At 44.5% G+C, this 21,382-nt stretch overlaps 1 protein-coding gene across 3 annotated transcripts in view; it reads left to right on the forward strand.

The window, feature by feature from the left end:
* The window catches only part of vash2 (vasohibin 2), a 38,485-nt gene that overhangs the window by 6,509 nt on the left and 10,594 nt on the right, over nucleotides 1–21,382 (forward strand). For 2 of the 3 annotated variants that reach the window (XM_029631400.2, XM_029631401.2), the window contains exons 3-8: nucleotides 325–413; nucleotides 4,686–4,742; nucleotides 4,830–4,865; nucleotides 5,276–5,350; nucleotides 9,977–10,358; nucleotides 13,157–13,275. In XM_029631400.2, coding sequence (XP_029487260.2) covers nucleotides 325–413; nucleotides 4,686–4,742; nucleotides 4,830–4,865; nucleotides 5,276–5,350; nucleotides 9,977–10,358; nucleotides 13,157–13,275 — 758 coding nt within the window. The remainder of the gene's footprint in view (nucleotides 1–324; nucleotides 414–4,685; nucleotides 4,743–4,829; nucleotides 4,866–5,275; nucleotides 5,351–9,976; nucleotides 10,359–13,156; nucleotides 13,276–21,382) is intronic. The other variant, XM_029631402.2, reaches the window with a different exon arrangement.

The following is a 21,382-nucleotide window of genomic DNA, read 5'->3' on the forward strand; positions in this document are numbered from 1 at the left end:
TAGCTCTTGTTAAGAGAAACAACCCAGAGGAAATGACATGGCTTTATGTCTATTGTGTCCCCTGGCCTCCTTCCTGTACACACACATACACACACACCACATATACAGTACATGTGTTTTTCTGGTTCTGACTGAGTCAATGAATGTACAATAAAAAGGAAGCCAAACATTTTATGAGCCAAATTCTAGGACATGTCAGAGGAAGCACAGTATTAGTCATAGCAGCTGTTTTACAGTTTCTCTCCCAAGACCTTCAATATTGCTACATGTTTATGTATTCACCACCAAGATAAACTCTAACAGTCTTTTTTTGTCAACCTACAGCACCCTGTGCCATCGGTCCCCAACTTCAAGCCCACCATGTCTGTCCCTGATTGGCTGCTGGCCATCCAGAACTATATGAAGACACTGCAGTATCCTTTCCCTGCCGAGCCCGCAACCTGCCACCAACCCTCCCTTCCACCCCTCTCTCATCCCCTGTTCACAAAACACAATGACCTCAGAGTCATATGAAACATACTGTACGTAGTTCTGAGCACCTCCAAGATGTATGACACCTACTAATGGTCTAGTTACTTTAGACAGAAACAAAAGTAGGGAAGTTAGTCGGGGAAGATGGGTGGGTGTAATCCGTGACCATCTAGTAATCCAAAGGTTGGGGACAACTGTAGTATTTTAGCTAAGCCTTAACCCTTATGCTAAACTTAACCCAATTCACCTAACCTTTGTCGTTTTAGTTCTCATAACCTTTGTCGTTAGTTCGCCTAAGCACCAACATAAATTCTCTCCGTAATTCTCCTCTGTTGTTATGATGCAACAAGCAACCTGGTCACAGACAAAGATGTATAAAGCTATACGCCCTCCAGGATGTAAGTTAAACCATCCAACTCGTATGCTGTTGTATGACCGGATAAGGTGTATGAAACTATACATTCTCTAATTTGTATGATATTGTATGACCGCAATACCATTCATCATTTAACATAACATACTAATTGGAGTGTCACAGATTTACATACAGAATAATACGAATTGTCCTGAGACCACGTTGCACCTGTTAGCACACATTGTCCTATAGTTCATTACAGATTCATGTGCACCGCTGCTCTTTTCACACTGTTTTAATTCACACTGGAGCCCTGGGGGGTTGTACTGTATGCAGTGTGTTAGCTAGCTAACACTTTCAAGGTTTTCAGATGGGCTTCATTTGTTGTCATTATAGCCAGGGGAGTGCAGTTGCCATAACAACAGGGGCTCCCTGGGTCTGTAAACAATGTCACAGTACCTTTAATGCCCATAGTAAATATGATCCAAGATGCACCACTGTGGGGTCAAGAAGAGGGTCAGCACTTTACAAAAAAAAATCTGCTGCCTCTCTTAAAATGTTTTTTTTTTAAAACCAATTAACTGTCAACTCTGTTAACTAGAGTAGACACAATCAGGTGGAGCTTGGACATAGTCTTCAAATTCATTTCAGTTCATCTTGACACACATCAGTGAGGAAGAGCGTCTGCTAAATGACTGTAAATGTAAATGTAAATACATCAACTAATTAGGTCTTCAAGGTACAGTTACATTTCTCTCAAACATTGATAGCCTACATTACATGAACCTGATCTCAGAAACGTCCACCATTCCCCTCTCATCCACACTTATATAATCTTCCAGACCCCTCTAAAGGCCCCTTAGGGAGCAGTCGAAATGTGCACAATTGTTACCCGGAGGAAAATGGGGGAAGGTCATGCTTTTTCAATTTCAGTCCAGGGGAGGGTTATGTCATTTGTATTTGATTAAATGTCATATTGCTCAGGGTTGGAGAATGAGTTGCTTATTGTAGTATCTCGATGTGTGCCCGATGATGCCCCTCGTCCCTAATTCTCTGCTGGGCGCGCAATATCAAGTGCATCTAGTGTGGTCTCAATAAAATGATCCGTAGCCTATACTGTAGACCTAGGCTGTATGAGGAGCATGCTCGGAGAAGCACAAGGCAAAGTAATATTTGAAGAAAATATACTTCCTTCCTGAGTTTTTGCGCTGCTGGAATTGTGTATATAAAACCAGGCTGCACTGCATTACACACTGCAATAGATAGGCTATCCTAATCAGAAGCCCTGGCCTGCCCTGCTCTTACTGAGGTAAACCCTTTTGTGCTGCCTAACCAATGACTGTGCTGTGTACGGTGGCACTTTAGGAGGCGTGTCAAAGGCTTCTTCAGATTTTATATATATATATACAGTTGAAGTCGGAAGTTTACATACACTTAGGTTGGAGTCATTAAAACTTGTTTTTCAACCACTCCACAAATCGGTAAGGACATCTACTTTGTGCATGACAACAATTTTTCCAACAATTGTTTACAGACAGATTATTTCACTTATAATTCACTGTATCACAATTCCAGTGGGTCAGAAGTTTACATACACAAAGTTGAATGTGCCTTTAAACAGCTTGGAAAATTTCAGAAAATTATGTCATGGCTTTAGAAGCTTCAGATAGGCTAATTGTTATAGTCTGAGTCAATTGGAGCTGTACCTGTGGATGTATTTCAAGGCCTACCTTCAAACTCAGTGCCTCTTTGCTTGACATCATGGGAAAATCAATAGAAATTAGCCAAGACCTCAGAAAAAGAATTGTAGACCTCCACAAGTCTGGTTCATCCTTGTGAGCAATTTCCAAACACCTGAAGGTACCACATTCATCTATACAAACAATAGTACGCAAGTAAGTATAAACACCATGGGACCACGCAGCCATCATACCGCTCAGGAAGGAGATCCGTTCTGTTTCCTAGAGATGAACATACTTTGGTGCGAAAAGTGCAAATCAATCCCAGAACAACAGTAAAGGACCTTGTGAAGAAGCTGGAGGAAACAGGTATAAAATTATCTATATCCACGGTAAAACAAGTCCTATATCGACATAACCTGAAATACCACTCAGCAAGGAAGAAGCCACTGCTCCAAAATCGCCATAAAAAAGCCAGACTACGGTTTGCAACTGCACATGGAGGGGGACAAAGATCGTACCTTTTGGATAAATGTCCTCTGGTTGGATGAAATACAAATAGACCTCTTTGGCCATAATGACCATTGTTATGTTTGGAGGAAAAGGGGAGGCTTGCAAGCCGAAGAACACCATCCCAACCGTGAAGCACAGGGGTGGCAGCCTCATGTTGTGGGGGTGCTTCGCTGCAGGAGGGACTGGTGCACTTCACAAAATAGATGAAATCATGAAGGAAAATGATGTGGATATATTTAAGCAACATCTCAAGACATCAGTCAGGAAGTTAAAGCTTGGTCGCAAATGGGTCTTCCAAATAGATAATGACCCCAAGCAAACTTCCAAAGTTGGGGCAAAATGGCTTAAGGACAACAAAGTCAAGGTATTGGAGCTGTCACGTTCGTCATAACGAGGAGACCAAGGTGCAGCATGAGGTGAATACATTCTTCTTTATTTAAACGAAGACCACTAAACAAACTAACAAAACAACCGTGACGCTTTCAACACAAGTGCTGACATGCAACTACACATAGACATAACAAGCCACAAAATAACCAAGGAATATGGCTACCTAAATATGGTTCCCAATCAGAGACAATGATAAACTGCAGCCTTTGATTGAGAACCAATCTAGGCAACCATAGACATATAAACACCTAGACTAGAAAAACCCGTAGACATACAAAAGCTAAACAAACCACCCTTGTCACACCCTGACCTAACCAAATAATAAAGAAAACAAAGATAACTAAGGTCAGGGCGTGACAGGAGTGGCCATCATAAAGCCCTGACCTCAATCTTATAGAACATTTGTGGGCAGAACTGAAAAAGCGTGTGCGAGCAAGGAGGCCTACAAACCTGAGTCAGTTACACCAGCTCTGTCAGAAGGAATGGGCCAAAATTCACCCAACTTATTGTGGGAAGCTTGTGGAAGGCTACCCGAAACGTTTGACCCAAGGTAAACAATATAAAGGCAATGCTACCAAATACTAATTGAGTGTATATAAACTTCTGACCCACTGGGAATGTGATGAAAGAATTAAAAGCTGAAATAAATCATTCTCTCTACTATTATTCTGACATTTCACATTCTTAAAATAAAGTGGTGATCCTATCTGACCTAAAACAGGGAATCTTTACTAGGATTAAATGTCAGGAATTATGTGAAACTGAGTTTAAATGTATTTGGCTAAGGTGTATGTAAACTTCCGACTTCAACTGTATGTTTTTGTGCGCGCGGACTAGGCCTCCTGATTTCCTGTTCAGTTTGAGAAGGAGAGCGCGAAGATGAGGAGGACCAGAGGTAAGCTTGCTGCTGCTATAATTGATTTTAATAAGAACAATATGTTTAGTTGCCCATAATAAAGCTATTTAGCAGAGTTATTGACCTCACAAAAAAGCCATATTTGAGTAATTCATTTAAACAGTCTTCATTTTAATTTGACTTTAGGCTACTGACAACAAAAGGGCTTTGTGTTGGAGTTAGTGTCTGTTCTCTACTATCCACTTTCTGTTTTAAATATTATTTTGGGTATAATGGAGGGTCACCTGTTTTTTTTTCATGCATTCAGGGATGGTTGGGTAAAAATATATTTCACTGAAGGGAGGGCCATCCATTTTAATTTCAGAGGTTCTCCAGGTATCCCTCATTATAAATAACGTACATTCCCTTAACTGTCTGTTAGATACAATCACACAGGAACTCAGTTCTTTGAGATAAGGAAAACTAGACCATTGTGTGGGTAAGTGAGGCTGTGAGGCCATTTCTGTGTTTTTTTCCATTGGCTTGTCTTTGTGTGTCTTTACTGTCTGCTACCGTTACTTTACAGAGCCAGGAGAGAGGTCCCACTACTCTGGGAATCCACGTCTGTATTTATTTTCTTTTTATTCAACCTTTATTTAGCTTGGCAAGTCAGTTAAGAGCAAATTCTTATTTACAATGGCGGCCTACCCCCCTGTAGAAGAATATAGGCCAGTTCAGATGTTGTAAATAGCCGTCCTCTGTCTGTGTTCTTCACCCTGAGTACACATGCTAGGTGCATGTACTGCAAAAACAACCAGAACATTTGACATTTTATAGAAAATAAGTAAAAGGGGTCATTGTATTTAGAAGATGGTGCCTTCATTAATGTGCTTGGCTTGTACTTGACACTATTTGTTTGTTGTAATCCTGTTTGATGAGATTATACCATTGTGTCACTTTCTGCATAAAGCACCGAAGAGGACTTGGTATGAAACAATAGTATTCACAACAATCATCTCTGTTCCCTTTTAGGTTGATGGAGACTGCGAGGGAAATGATCAGGGAATCTCTTCCAATCAAATGCCTTGAAGCTGTCATCCTTGGGATGTATCCTTTTATCGTCTGTAGGCACAGTCGGAGATACACATTAACCAGTGGGAGTTGGAGCCGATCTGTTTCAGGTCACGATGTAACCGATGAAACTCTTGAAATCAATGAGATATGTAGTCTAATGTTCCCGCTTAGGCTCAATAAGGCTCACAGATTTCCCTGTTGCTAGGAAACAAGAGTCTAAAAGTTCAAAGCATGTAGTCAGACAGGCAGAGCAAAGTTTCTGCAGTGTCTCACACATTGCCATTTAGAGCAGCTTGGCTGCTGGGCCGATTCACAAACGGTTACTGTCAAGCTTAGGGGCACACAGGTTCATCCTCAGTCAAGGTTGTAGGCAGCCTGGACATTCACACTGCAGGCTCGTCTCACTCATGAAGAAAGACCGGCTTTTCTCTAGGTTTATGTCATAGGCTTAAAGTTGTAATCCTTAATGGTGAAACTGCCACGTCCGTTTGCAAAGTTACTGCAAACAACAAAAACAGTTTTCTCCCTTGTACATCATAGCACACGTGACAGAACAGCAGCGTATGTAATACAATTTGTTTTGACACTCCACCAGCGCTCCTCACCTCTGCTTCATAAAAATAAAATTAAAATTAAAAAAAATGGCTGTGGAACGGACAGTGGCGCTGTTTCCTCCCCACTGTGGATTCCATCTTTATGTCCCAGTCTGTCATGTGGGACCAAACCTGTTAACCCTCATTGACAAAGATGATTAGCTCAACTTGCAACCGACAGGGTCTCATCTCCGAGATCGGAGTCAGCCAAGCTGTATGCTAAGATAAAAAACTAGTTGATATGTTCAGATACTCACTGACTCACTCTGTTCATGCATCATTAACAGGTAGATAAAGACATCCTCAACTGTTACAGCATGGCTCGTAGTTCTGTTCTGTTAATGGCTGAGTAAATGGAGCGTAGTATACTCATGTTATCTTATGATACAACCTCTGTTGTCGCTCAAATTCAACCACCACAGCCGTTTCTTTGTGTTGAGCTTAAACCACCAGTAGCATACCAGTAGCATTAAACCACCAGTAGCATTAAACCACCAGTAGCATGCTGCATTATTAGGACCCACCAAGGCAGGTTCCTCTACTACCGATAAGAGATTCCGAGTATTTATGATTTTTTAAATTACAATAATCGAACTGTTTCATTAGGTCTTGGACATGTATTCTTCAACCTTTTGATAAACCAGCACCATTAACCAGAGCCTGGATTTAGAAGACATGAAATCTTGTGATTTAGTACATGGAAAGAAGAGAAAAAAAAGTTCCCTTTAATTCAACTCTGGATGCTCTTATCATTGTCACATATTTTATACCTATTCTTTAGGCCAGGGTTTCCCAAACTGGGTCCTGGGGCCCCACCTGGGTGCTCACTTTGGTGGTTGCCATAACACTTCAAATAATTAAAGCTTGATTATGTGTAGTACTAAAGCAACAACAAAAAAGGTGCACCCGGGGGGGGGCCCAGGAAACCCTGCTTTAAGCTGTAAGGAGGATTGTCGGAACATCAAAGAATTAGGGCAAGTGAGGGGGGGTTCATTTAATACTTTAGAATCTCTTATCGGTTGGATCAGGGGTTAATGGCCATCTTTTCCCAGCAGAATGTTTCGATGTTTGTTGCGAGTTGGAAAGTGAACGTTTTTGACAAGTTGGTTTTAAAAAAAACATTTTAATTCGGACTGCAGATGGTTTTACTATCGTAAAGCGCTGACCCTCTTCTGGATCCCACAGTGGTGCATCATGGATCATATTTACTGTGGGCCATCTCCCAGAGCATCATGGCGACAGTGCAAGCGGTTGTCTTAATCTTCCAAACAATGACAGTGTTTGTCGTTTAACTGGAGATATGCTGTTCGGTTGGAGAAGGGCTCGGTGGGCAGTTAACAGGCATGTAATTAATATTTGCAACGTCTCCCTGGAGTTCACCCAGCTCAGTGCTCAGGTGTCAAAGCAGCAGAGAGCTGCTAGAGCTAGTAAACACAGGCCTTATAGAGTCATACGTCTCTTAGCTTGGTTTCCATGGTAACAGTAATCCTACCCAGGTGACAGAAAGAGTGCTTGCCTGGTGGCAGATAAGAGGACTGGAAGTATGCTACTATTGGGGTGGATCACATGCCTTGCATCATGGGTAATGTGATCTTTTTGTAGTTAATAGCCCATTAATTATAGAGAAGCAGTGTGTGTGTGTGTGGACCCAGCTGCCACAGGGAGGACTGAGATTCTTTCTTTCTTTTTCGGAGTGGCTGCGGTTCCAGATTTTCTGGGACCTGCAGAGATTTCTGCACTCTGGGTCCTTTCAGCTCCTGCTCAGTGCTCACTCATGCCGTGACTCCGCTGCCGCTTGTTCTAACAATATGAGTTATTTTTCTGGTGTAACAGTAATCAATGCAAACATAAGCACGACATAGTTCAAGTTCTAGTTAGCCTACATGCAGCTACAGTATTTAGTCAAGCTATATGTACACAGCATATCAACAAGCAAGACACACAGGCGGTAAATAGTTTTGAGAAAGACGTTTCCAGGGGGGTGGCGCGGGGTTGAAAACTCCTCATTCGTAGCCTCTGGCTTCTTTTTTTCTTCTTTAGAGAAGTTAGCCGCCACCTCAATGAATAATCACACCAACATTCTGCAACAGACGCCGCGCTGCGCTTGCTACTCTGTGAAGAAACAAGGTGTCAGAACAAAGTCTTCTTTCTGAGGGAGATTATTTCTGCTGCCTGGCTGTAATTCTCCCAGTGCGGGTTATTTCTCATGTGAAAACACAATGTGCTGATGTGTGACTCATCAACATGTTCATGTCAACCAGAACCTCTACTCATGGTGCTTACTGTCCTGTGGGGATATTAAATCACACCTGTCACCCTTCTCTCGAACCTCAAGAGCTATGTTCACTTGATTTACTTGAGGCATTCTCTGTGAATATCGCTCTCCAAGAATCTTGCTTGTGAAACACGACTCATAAACGTACACGAGCGCTACAGAGATGCCTTTTTAAAATGATGGATGTTGTGTTCATTGTCATTGCGGCAGGAAAAAGAGAATCCCCAAAGCAGCCATCAAACTGGTGGTGAGGCTCTGTGGGCTGGCCTCTATGATTATCTAATGAGAGGACTGTACTGTGCTGTGGCTGGTGGGGTGTTGAGATGACGGACAGGCGCTCAAGCCATTCAGAGGGCCCGGTGTGTGAGAGCTTGAAACAGATGGTTGCTGGTAGCCGAGGAGAGACAGAGCCAAACCACAAACCAGTCAGTGTGTCCTGAAATGTGCTCCATCTCTCAGATGTATTGTCTCTCACCCACAGTAGCAGCTTGCGATGTTACTGCACAACACTGCAGAGTGAGGGCGCAGCTTAAACGGCCTGCTTACTGAAAACATGAAGCATCAATAAAAAGGATGGTGATACGGATGATTAGATCATAGATGCATGATAGATGTATGGACAACAGTGGTATTAACATCAGAGTGCTGCTCAGGCTAGAAGGTCTCAAAGTCTTGTGTAAAGGGTTCACACTCCAGTATCTGTAATTGACCCAGTCAGTCGGGTTGAATTCGCAAGTCGCTCGTTACTGGTCCTTAGGTCACTGACACGCACAGTGGAGTTTCCTGTTCCTGTGTGTGTCACCATATAGTGCCTCTACTGGTCCTAGATAACCCAGTTCCACCATCCACCAAGTCCCCTTCCGCCCCCTTCTTCCAAATCCCCTTCCGCCCCCTTCTTCCCTGGGCAGGACAGATTAGTCCAGTCTGCCTCATCGTGTGTCATCCAGACATGCTGTAATGGGTCCACAGGCCAGTTACATAAAGGTTCTGGGGAGCCACTACCACAGATAGAGTATATGTCCCAGGGAGAATGAGGCTAGCCTGGTGTGCTGTGTGAGAGTCCACGTTAGGACACCACAGCAATGTATTCCTGGGACTTTCAGGGAAAGCAGTCTTTGGGCTTGATTTATGAGTCTGGTTGCTTAATAAAAGTCCTCACTTTTATTGAAAATGGGCCTTAGTCTTTTTGTAATGGTATCCTGTCCTATGATGCGCTGATTTGGAAGGAATTCATGTTAAGAATGCGAATGTCTTGTGAAAGATGTATTGTTTCTGCAGAGATATTCTATAGTCTGTACTGGGTCTGTTATAATGAAAATGCCTCCTCTCAGCTTTGAGCCCTCTCATTGACTCCCTCCATTAGCTGATTGATTTAGAGATAGTGTGGGTGTGTTTGCTTTCAAAGCAAATGCCAGTTAGCTAATGAGTTTATGGAAATATAATGAATTTCTGAGAAAGGCTTAAAACTGGCCTCCATACGCCCTTCTCTCTCTCTGATGCTGCTTGTCAACAGCAGTAAACATCAAGTAATCACGATTCAGGAGATAATTAGAAAGTATTACATCTCTGAAAACTTTTAAGTTATTGTTGATGATGCTAATGATGCTAACACCATTGACCATGGGGCTTAAGCTCTGTCCTCGCTCCCTCTTTCTCTTTCTCTCTCCATCATGCTCTCTCCGTCTCTCTCTCTGTCTAAATAATAACCATTTAGTAGACTTTGTTAAATTCCATGAAACTGTATTTTTTGCTAATGATCTCAGTTAACGTCCTTGACCCAAGCTGTGTCAGCTACCTGACCAATGGGCTGACCTCGGTGGAGCGTTTTCCCATCAGCTTCAAGACCCAGTTCTCAGGTAACCACTTCCACCACGTGGTGCTGGGCGTCTACTGCAACGGACGCTATGGCACACTGGGCATGAGTCGCCGCCAAGACCTCATGGACAAGGCCCTGACCTTCCGCACGCTCAGCGACCTGGTGTTGGAGTTCGAGGATTCGTACCGCCGCTACCAGCACACCCTGAAGAAGGTGAAGATCGGCCTATACGTGCCCCACGACCCGCACGTCTTCCAGCCTATCGAGTGGAAGTACCTGGTGCTCAACGCCGCCCGTCTGGGGAGAGAGGACATGAGGAAGGAGCTGGAGAAGCATGGCCGAGACATGAGGATGAAGGTGACATGTTGTCCTACTTTCTCACATGGGCAGACATGAGAGGTCACGTGTCATACTTGATTACTTGACGCCTCACTGCCATCTGTTCATACATTTCCTGGGCTTAGTATCTACAATACTGTAACTTTGAAAAATACTAAGACGTTTAGGGTACAATATTCAGTTGAAGTCGGAAGTTTACATACACCTTGGCCAAATACATTTAAACTCAGTTTTTTACAATTCCTGATTTAATCCTAGTAAAGTTTCCCTGTCTTAGGTCAGAAAGGGTCACCACTTTATTTTAAGAATGTGAAATGTCAGAATAATAGTGGAGAATTATTTATTTCAGCTTTTATTTCTTTCATCACATTCCCAGTGGGTCAGAAGTTTACATGCACTCAATTAGTATTTGGTAGCATTGCCTTTAAATTGTTTAACTTGGGTCAAACGTTTCAGGTAGCCTTTCACAAGCTTCCTACAATAAATAGCGTGAATTATGACCCATTCCTCCTGACAGAGCTGGTGTAACTGAGTCAGGTTTGTAGGCCTCCTTGCTCGCACACGCTTTTTTAGTTCTGACCGTAACTTTTCTATAAGATTGAGGTCAGGGCTTTATGATGGCCACTCCAATCAATACCTTGACTTTGTTGTCCTTAAGCCATTTTGCCCCAACTTTGGAAGTATGCTTGGGGTCATTGTCCATTTGGAAGACCCATTTGCGACCAAGTTTTAAATTCCTGACGGATGTCTTGAGATGTTGCTTCAATATATCCACATAATTTCCTTCCTCATGATGCCATCTATTTTGTGAAGTGCACCAGTCCCTCCTGCAGCGAAGCACCCCCACAACATGATGCTGCCAGCCCCATGCTTCACGATTAGGATGGTGTTCTTCGGCTTGCAAGCCTCTCCCTTTTTCCTCCAAACATAAAGATGGAACCGTAGTCAGTTTTTTTTATGGCGGTTTTGGAGCAGTGGTTTCTTCCTTGCTGAGTGCACTTTCAGGTTAAGTCGATATAGGAATTGTTTTTACTGTGGATATAGATACTTTTTTACCTGTTTCCTCCAGCTTCTTCACAAGGTCCTTTGCTGTTCTTCTGGGATTGATTTGCACTTTTCGCACCAAAGTACGATAATCTCTAGGAGACAGAACACATCTCCTTCCTGAGCGGTATGATGGCTGCGTGGGCCCATGGTGTTTATACTTGCGTACTATTGTTTGTACAGATGAATGTTGTACCTTCAGGTGTTTGGAAATTGCTCCCAAGTATGATCCAGACTTGCGGAGGTCTTAACAAGAAATTTGTGGAGTGGTTGAAAAACAAGTTTTAATGACTCCAACCTAAGTGTATGTAAACTTCCGACTTCAACTGTAAATTTTGAACTCTGTTGGGGTGAAAAAGTTTACCACAGTACATGAACTCTCTAGTCTACTGTCCCTGGGTCATCCCCGAGGGAACGTTGAACTCGTTAGCGTTGCTTTGGCTTGACATCCGTCTGGAACGGCGTCATGTCATAGAATCCCCCCCCCCCCCCCCCAATTCAGGTCTGAAAGCAGAGCAGAGCGGTGTAATACGAATCTTCAGGGATAATTAAGGCCGGAGTTACCCTCAGTGGAGCAGAGAGCGAAAGAGAGAACGAGAGAGACAGAGATTAGGGAGAGAAAGAGAAATTGATAGAGAGCGAGAAGCTGGTTGGACTGTGTATCCCAGACTCCCTTGCATCAGCTGTTGCATGGTGGTGGTAGCTAGTGGTGCTGGGGGATGGTCATAGGATGGTGCGTCTGGAACTGACTATAACAGCAGCAGTAAATGTAGGTCAGTTCCCAGCTGCCCAGTGCTGGAGACACAGCCTTGACCTCTGTGTTTGACCCTCGTTAGCTGTACATAGTTCATGTGAGTCATGTGAATACTGTAGAAATGTTACATTCTTACAGTGCATACCAAAAATGTACCAGTGTATAAATAGATATCACTGTATTTCTGGAAGGTGAAAAACTCACAACCACCTTTTCACTTGCTCAAAAACCATCTGGGAAATTTCTGTAGAGTGTTTTCTATGCACAACTCAGACAGAGCTTGCATTTCATATAGGCGATCATTGGCTGTGCTTATAACCCTCCTCCACTACAGCACATACTGTATATCCTTACATCTATCACAAACCTTATGACTAACATCCTGCCTATGCTTTCAGCTGCATGTGGTTTCTGGAGCACGGAATATGAGCTACTTCCTGTGTGTTCATTCCAGGAATTCATGATCCCTCTCCTGTCTCTCCTCCAAATGTCGGTCAGGAGTGAGCTCTCATTAGGTTTCTACCAGGACAAGGTGACCATGAAACTCAAATTCTGCTAATCGAGTGGCGGACGTCAGTAGTATTCCAGTACAAGCCCTGCGTGTCTCTCTTAGTGTGCGTGCCTGTGAGACAGATGGGTGCTGCGTAATTGAGTTTGCAGAGGGAGTTGACTAGTGGGCTGATTGGGTTAATGGGGTATCTTGGGAGGCTGGCTTCATTACTATCTGTTAGTCTCTTCTCCCTACATTGGCTCACAGACGACTCTTTTACACTCTTTGTCTCTGACATCCAACTGTTTCATTAAAAGTTAACGTCTTCGACTGCTCTTTTTATTGAAGTGGAACCTTTCATTTCCCCAGCACATGGCCTGCGGCAAATGGACCCACTGAATGATGAACATGTCTGTAGCTTGCAGCTGTAAACAAAATCACTTAAATATCAGTGCAGTAATAAACTGCAGCTCAAACCGTCTCTTATCATTTAGACTCCATATCTGTTATTTTTTTGTTTTCTCTCAGATCCTGAAGTCGTCAAGTGCCCAGTCTCCCATCAAAGAACGGAGCAGAGGCAAGTCTCTCTCCCCCCGCCGCCGACAGAGCAGCCCCCAAAGACGCCACATCCACCGGAGAGACAAGTCGTAAGTATCCCTGGGAATCAATCTCGAGTTATTAGCATCACTGAGACAGAAGCTGGAAGATGGAATGGCCTTTCTTAGGTAGTTTTACATTGACATCTCAACACTTCCTAACAATTAGGGAGAGTTCACATCAGGTTACTTTAAAATCTAATTTGTTTCATGTTCAATGGTCACAAATTGTAATATATATAATACAGATCAGATTGGATATGCATGAGTGAAATGTATAATTCATAGAAATCAACTGTTGATCAACTATAAAAGCTCTCAATGCCCCATCTTGATTACTTGGCTTGATGCTATTATGTTAGAGAGAGATGAATTGGCGGGAATGTTTTCCATCTTGTTTTTGTATTAACGAGGGCTGGCACACTTTCTGAAGTTGCTGAACTCTTAAGGCGTTAACAGAGTCTTTGTTTTCTGTAGACTATTGTAGTTCTCTTCTTCTATCAACCCTCTTTCCCTGTCTTGCTTCCTGGCTAAGGAACCCAGTTCATGTAGAGTTCAGTCTATCACACTCTTGTCAGCTCCAGTTAGAGGAAACTGTGAGGACTAAGAAGCAGGACTAGATCAGATACTGACATTAGCTAATCTGGGTGAATTTGGAGTACGGAGTTAACTTTTAAGCACACTGGCTTCAGTGTGTAGGCGAGGGAGTGAATGTGTGCAATGTGCATGCCTATGGTATGTAGCCTACGCATGAGTGTATACTGGGTTGATGGTCCATTCTGACAGCACAGCAGCATAATCACAGGGAAAAGTGTTTGTGTTCTGAAAGCCCCAGCCAGGCCAGCATAGTGTCTCTTATAGAAGGAATGTGTTCACTCCTATTATCACTCACCAGCACACTGGGAGGATTCAGGAAGACCCTGCCCTAACAAAGAGGCTGCTGGGATATGTGGAGTTGGAAGATGTTGCCCCTCCCCACGAACCACTGATACAGAGTCAGATCTTGTCTCATCCTCTATTGATTAAGTTTAGGAATGGGGCTAGATCTGTGTTGAAGGGCAACTTCTACCTCAAGTCTGTGCAGAAGGCATCCTGGGATTTATGCATGGACTCTTAGGTCATTTCCCATAATTCCTCTGGGCCTATGCTTAAGTCTGCTGTTGACTGAGCATGTCACACAGAGATAGACAGAGTAACTGGACTGGAAGTGTTGTCAAGGGAGTTTCTCTGACAAGATGGAGGCTCGGAGAGAAGCTCTGGAGAGTCACCTGTCTCCCACTCTCACTGATACTTTATTTAAAACCAAACTAGATTTGTTTTAGCACACACACACGCAAGCACACACACACACATACGCAAGCACACACACACACACACACACACACACACACACACACACACACACACACACACACACACACGCGCCGCGCGCGCGCGCGCGCAGTGCCCTGTTGCTATCTTGCGAGATGAGAGCCCTCTTTTCCCATCCTCCTGGCCTGGTTTGGTCTCCTCTCAGCTGGCAGAGGGCAGGCAGAGGCTCTGGGGCTGACTCAGTGCAGCAGCTGCAGCGTCGCTCAGAGAACACACACGGAGAGGAGGATCCACATGCATGAGACAGATGCCTTCTGGTAATCCCCAGCCCATCTCCGACAGAGGAGATAGGCTTGATACTTGGTTTTTATCATAGTACCAATCATCGCAGCAACCCAAAGCCTAATGATGTAACCCACGCCCCTGTTGGAATGGACACAGTGAAATGGTCAGGGGATTTCTGTCATGCCTGCATTACGGGTATGTGTGATGTGAATTGACATGATAGGAAACCTTTTATCCTTTGGCATCTGGTGTGTGTGTGCGTGGGTTTGTGTGTGTGCATGCTTGTTTGTGTGTGTGCGTGCATGCTTACGTACATTTATATGTGTGTATGCGTTTGTGAATGTGAGTCCGTGCGTGTGCGTAATCACCCCTTGAAGTGGCTTCTACACCGTAGTAATTGAGAACAATGAAGTACATTGTCTATCCTGACAGACCAAAGGAGTGGGAGGGGGCTCTTCTAAGAGAACAACAGTGACATTTAAAGAGGGGCTTCAGGCCAAGGTCTATGTGTTCAGCACCACCCCCCAATCTGACAGAGTTATTTTGGGCCTGTTCTTAGACACCCACTTCTCTGCCTGTCGCCTCCTGTGAGATGTTAATTATTGAGGAAGAGTATTTTCCACCCCCTGATATGTCCTCGTGTCCCATGTCTTATCATGTCGCCCCCTAGGGAGCAGTGTCCCTCTGTCACAACATATTAAATAATTCACCTCAAATCCAGACGCAACCGACATAGTCTATCCATGTTATAGAAATGTTTATTCAGCCAGCGCCTCAGAAAATGTCATCAGCAGTCAGAGTTTGTGTACAAAGAGTGGAGAGTAACTCTAACAGATCTCTGGAAGCCTGCTAATGCCCTCCCTCCATCCACTGCCTGCTCATCGAGTGGCGCCGCTCAGAGATTTGTAGATATTGGGTTTGTTTAATGGGGCAAATGTGCGCTGCCAAATAACATTGATTTGTGAAGACTGGATTTTTATTCCCACAGTGGTTTATGAACGTATTAAATCGAATTGGTTAAATGGTGAATAAAAGCTACACTGAGAGCTTGATGTATCCCTGAATAGCTTGGAAAATCCCCTCCTGTTGTGGATGAATGGTTCACTAGATGAACCCATAGATGTGTTAGCAGTGCCGTTAAAAAGACGGAATCAGGAGGTAATGCACTCTATGCAGTTATCCAGAGCTCTGCTCAGCAGGTGGTTTCAGCTCATAGGGATCCTTCTCATACACACAGACATGTAAAGCTGAGAGAAAGGATGAAATGAACTTCACTTAATAGACAAAGACTTTGCAGGAGATGCAAGTTGAAGATAGAGGTGAACTAGTCTCCATGGCGATGAAGGTATATGATGGGGTATGTATGAATATTGTATTCCTCCTTGGGATCTTCCTCTCAGGCAAAGGAAAGCAGCAGTCAGACAGGGAGACAGAATGCTCCAGGGCGGCAGCGCTCTACTCTGTCACTCTGTGTCACTGTCATCTGGCTTTATCAATTAGAGGTTTAGCCCACTCTACAAGAAACCTTTGCTTTTGAAGGAAATACATTTTAGAGTCTAGACCCACCCGGTTTCTTAATATCAAATGCAAGGTAATTCTAATGGACTATAATAATGCATGTAAACCTGTTTTCAGAGAAGTTAAATATTCAGTGATGTTGTTGAGACAAGGAAAGCTAAGAGTGGTCAGACCAAGGGCCTTGTCATTGTCATTACTGTTTGTATCTCCTACTATCTTTCCTTTATAGCTGTACATTGTAGAGGCAGCCTGTACAGTAGATTGGCTGGCTGTTGTCAGTTCTGTATGGGCTGTGGTGGGCTGGGTGTTGTCTATTCTGTGGTGGGCTAGGTGTTGTCTATTCTGTGGTGGGCTAGGTGTTGTCTATTCTGTGGTGGGCTAGGTGTTGTCTATTCAAATCAAATTGTATTAGTCACATGTGCCGGATACAACAGGTGTAGACCTTACAGTGAAATTACTTACGAGCCCCTAACCAACAATGCAGTTTAAAAAAAAATATGAATAAGAATAAGAAATAAAAGTTACAAGTAATTAAAGAGCAGCAGTAAAATATCAATAGCGAGAGTATATACAGGGGGGTACCGGTACAGAGTCAATGTGCGGGGACACCGGTTAGTTGCGGTAATTCATGTAGGTAGAGTTGACTATGCACAGTTGATAACAACAGAGTAGCAACGGTGTAATGGGGGCAATGCAAATAGTCTGCATGCCCATTTGATTAGATGTTCAGGAGTCTTATGGCTTGGGGGTAGAAGCTGTTTAGAAACCTCTTGGATCTAGACTTGGCGTTCCGGTTCCACTTGCCATGCGGTATCAGAGAGAACAGTCTATGAAAATGTGTAGGGCTTTCCTCTGACACCGCCTGATATAGAGGCAGAGAGCTTGGCCACAGTGATGTACAGTACTGGGCCGTTCACATTACCCTCTGTAGTGCGTTGCGGTAGTAGGCCGAGCAGTTTCCGTACCAGGCAGTAATGCAACCAGTCAGGATGCTCTCGATGGTGCAGCTGTAGAACCTTTTGAGGATCTGAGAACCCATGCCAAAACTTTTCAGTCTCCTGAGGGGGAATAGGTATTGTCGTGCCCTCTTCACGACTGTCTTGGTGTGCTTGGACCTTGTTAGTTTGTTGGTAATGTGGACAGGGACCAGGGAACTTGAAGCTCTCAACCTGCTCCACTACAGCCCCGCCGATGAGAATGGGGGCGTGCTCGGTCCTCTTTTTCCTGTATTCCACAATCATCTCCTTTGTCTTGATTACGCTGAGGGAGAGATTGTTGTCCTGGCACCACACGACCAGGTCTCTGTAGGCTCTATAGGCTCTATAGGCTGTGTCGTCATTGTCGGTGATCAGGCCTACCACCAGGAGGGGACTGAGAACGCACCCCTGGGGGGTACTTGTTTTGAGGATCAGTGTGGCGGATGTGTTGTTACCTAACCTTACCACCTGGGGCGGCCCGCCAGGAAGTCCAGGATCCAGTTGCAGAGGGAGGTGTTTAGTCCCAGGGTCCTTAGCTTATTGATGAGCTTTGAGGGCACTATGGTGTTGAACGCTGAGCTGTAGTCAATGAATAGCATTCTCAAATAGGTGTTCATTGTGTCCATGTGTGAAAGGGCAGTGTGGAGTGCAATAGAGATTGCATAATCTGTGGATCTGTTGTGGCGGTATGCAAATTGGAGTGGGTCTAGGGTTTCTGGGATAATGGTGTTGATATGAGCCATGACCAGCCTTTCAAAGCACTTCATGGCTACAGATGTGAGTGCTACGGGTCGGTAGTCATTTAGGCAGGTTACCTTAGTGTTCTTGGACACAGGGACTATGGTGGTCTGCTTGAAACATGTTGGTATTACAGACTCAGACAGGGAGAGGTTGAAAATGTCAGTGAAGACACTTGCCAGTTGGTCAGCGCATACTCGCAGTACCCATCCTGGTAATCTGTCTGGCCCTGCGGCCTTGTGAATGTTGACCTGTTAAAAGGTCTTACTCACATCGGCTGCGGAGATCGTGATTACACAGTCTTCCGGAACAGCTGGTGCTCTCATGCATGTTTCAGTGTTATTTGCCTCGAAGCGAGCATATAAGTAGTTTTGCTCGTCTGGTAGGCTTGTGTCACTGGGCAGCTCTCGGCTGTGCTTTCCTTTGTAGTCTGTAATAGTTTGCAAGCCCTGCCACATCCGACGAGCGTCAGAGCCGGTGAAGTATGATTCGATCTTAGTCCTGTATTGACGCTTTGCCTGTTTGATGGTTCGTCAGAGGGCATAGCGGGATTTCTAATAAGCTTCCGGGTTAGTCCCGATCCTTGAAAGCAGCAGCTCTAGCCTTTAGCGCAGTGCGGATGTTGCTTTTAATCCATGGCTTCTGGTTGGGGTATGTATGTGCGGTCACTGTGGGGACGATGTCATCGATGCACTTATTGATGAGCCAATGACTGAATATATTCCAGTCTGTGCTAGCAAAACAGTCCTGTAGCTTAGCATCTGACCATTTTTTTATTGATTGACCATTTTTTTATTGATTGAGTCACTGGTGCTTCCTGCTTTAGTTTTGCTTGTAAGCAGGAATCAGGAAGATAGAATTATGGGCAGATTTGCCAATTGGAGGGAGAGCTTTGTATGGGTCTCTGTGTGTGGAGTAAAGGTGGTCCAGAGTTTTTTTCCCCCTCTGGTTGCACATTTAACATGCTGATAGAAATTTGGTAAGACAGATTTACGTTTCTCTGCATTCAAGTCCCTGGCTACTAGGATCGCTGTCTCTGGGTGAGCGTTTTCCTGTTTGCTTATGGAGGAATACAGCTCATTGAGTGCGGTCTTCATGCCAGCATCAGTCTGTGGTGGTATGTAGACAGCTACAAAAAATACAGATGAAATCTCTCTAGGTAGATAGTGTAGTCTACAGCTTATCATGATACTCTACCTCGAGACTTCCTTAGATATCGTGCACCAGCTGTTATTTACAAAAATACATAGTCCACTGTCCCTTGTCTTACCAGACGCCTCTGTTGTGTCCTGCCGGTACAGCGTATAACCAGCCAGCTGTATGTTGATAATGTTGTCGTTCAGCCACGATTCCGTGAAGCATAAGATATTACAGTTTTGAATGTCCCGTTGGTAGTTTAATCTTCTGCGTTTGCTAGCAGAATGAAAGGAAGTGGTGCTTTATTCGATCGCCTACGAAATCTCAGAAGGAAGCCCGCCCTCTGGACCATTTTTCTCTGCCTTCTCTTCAAGCAAATGACAGGGATCTGGGCCTGTTCCCGGGAAAGCAGTATATATTTCACGTTGTGCTCGTCGGACTTGTTAAAGGAAAAAAAGGATTCTGCCAGTCCGTATTGAGTAATCGCAGTTCTAGTGTCCAGAAGCTATTTTCAATCATAAGAGACGGTAGCATTAACACTATGTACAAGATAAGTTTTTAAAAAAAAAAAAGTTACAAATAACGCAAAGAAACAAATAAAAAACACAAGTAGTTAGGAATACTTAAAACGTCAGCCTTGTTCTCAGGCTTCATCTTTGTTCGGCACCATCTTTATTCTGTGGTGGGCTGGGTGTTGTCTATTCTGTGGTGGGCTGGGTGTTGTCTATTCTGCAGTGGGATGGGTGTTGTCTATTCTGTAGTGGGATGGGTGTTGTCTATTCTGTGGTGGGCTGGGTGTTGTCTATTCTGCAATGGGATGGGTGTTGTCTATTCTGCAGTGGGATGGGTGTTGTCTATTCTGTGGTGGGCTGGGTGTTGTCTATTCTGCAATGGGATGGGTGTTGTCTATTCTGCAGTGGGATGGGTGTTGTCTATTCTGTAGTGGGCTGGGTGTTGTCTATTCTGTGGTGGGATGGGTGTTGTATATTCTGTAGTGGGCTGGGTGTTGTCTATTCTGTAGTGGGATGGGTGTTGTCTATTCTGTGGTGGGCTGGGTGTTGTCTATTCTGCAGTGGGGCTGGGTGTTGTGTTTTCTGTAGTGGGATGGGTGTTGTCTATTCTGCAGTGGGATGGGTGTTGTCTATTCTGCAGTGGGATGGGTGTTGTCTATTCTGTGTTGGGCTGGGTGTTGTCTATTCTGTGGTGGGATGGGTGTTGTCTATTCTGTGGTGGGCTGGGTGTTGTCTATTCTGTGGTGGGATGGGTGTTGTCTATTCTGTGGTGGGATGGGTGTTGTCTATTCTGTAGTGGGCTGGGTGTTGTCTATTCTGTGGTGGGCTGGGTGTTGTCTATTCTGTGGTGGGCTGGGTGTTGTCTATTCTGTGGTGGGCTGGGTGTTGTCTATTCTGTGGTGGGCTGGGTGTTGTCTATTCTGCAGTGGGATGGGTGTTGTCTATTCTGTAGTGGGATGGGTGTTGTCTATTCTGTAGTGGGATGGGTGTTGTCTATTCTGTGGTGGGCTGGGTGTTGTCTATTCTGCAATGGGATGGGTGTTGTCTATTCTGCAGTGGGATGGGTGTTGTCTATTCTGTGGTGGGCTGGGTGTTGTCTATTCTGCAATGGGATGGGTGTGTGGGATGGGTGTTGTCTATTCTGTAGTGGGCTGGGTGTTGTCTATTCTGTGGTGGGATGGGTGTTGTATTCTGTAGTGGGCTGGGTGTTGTCTATTCTGTAGTGGGATGGGTGTTGTCTATTCTGTGGTGGGCTGGGTGTTGTCTATTCTGCAGTGGGGCTGGGTGTTGTGTTTTCTGTAGTGGGATGGGTGTTGTCTATTCTGCAGTGGGATGGGTGTTGTCTATTCTGCAGTGGGATGGGTGTTGTCTATTCTGTGTTGGGCTGGGTGTTGTCTATTCTGTGGTGGGATGGGTGTTGTCTATTCTGTGGTGGGCTGGGTGTTGTCTATTCTGTGGTGGGATGGGTGTTGTCTATTCTGTGGTGGGATGGGTGTTGTCTATTCTGTAGTGGGATGGGTGTTGTCTATTCTGCGGTGGGATGGGTGTTGTCTATTCTGTAGTGGGATGGGTGTTGTCTATTCTGCAGTGGGGCTGGGTGTTGTGTTTTCTGTAGTGGGATGGGTGTTGTCTATTCTGCAGTGGGATGGGTGTTGTCTATTCTGTAGTGGGATGGGTGTT

Source organism: Oncorhynchus nerka, linkage group LG24 (assembly GCF_034236695.1).
Source record: "Oncorhynchus nerka isolate Pitt River linkage group LG24, Oner_Uvic_2.0, whole genome shotgun sequence".
Taxonomy (NCBI): Eukaryota; Metazoa; Chordata; class Actinopteri; order Salmoniformes; family Salmonidae; genus Oncorhynchus; species Oncorhynchus nerka.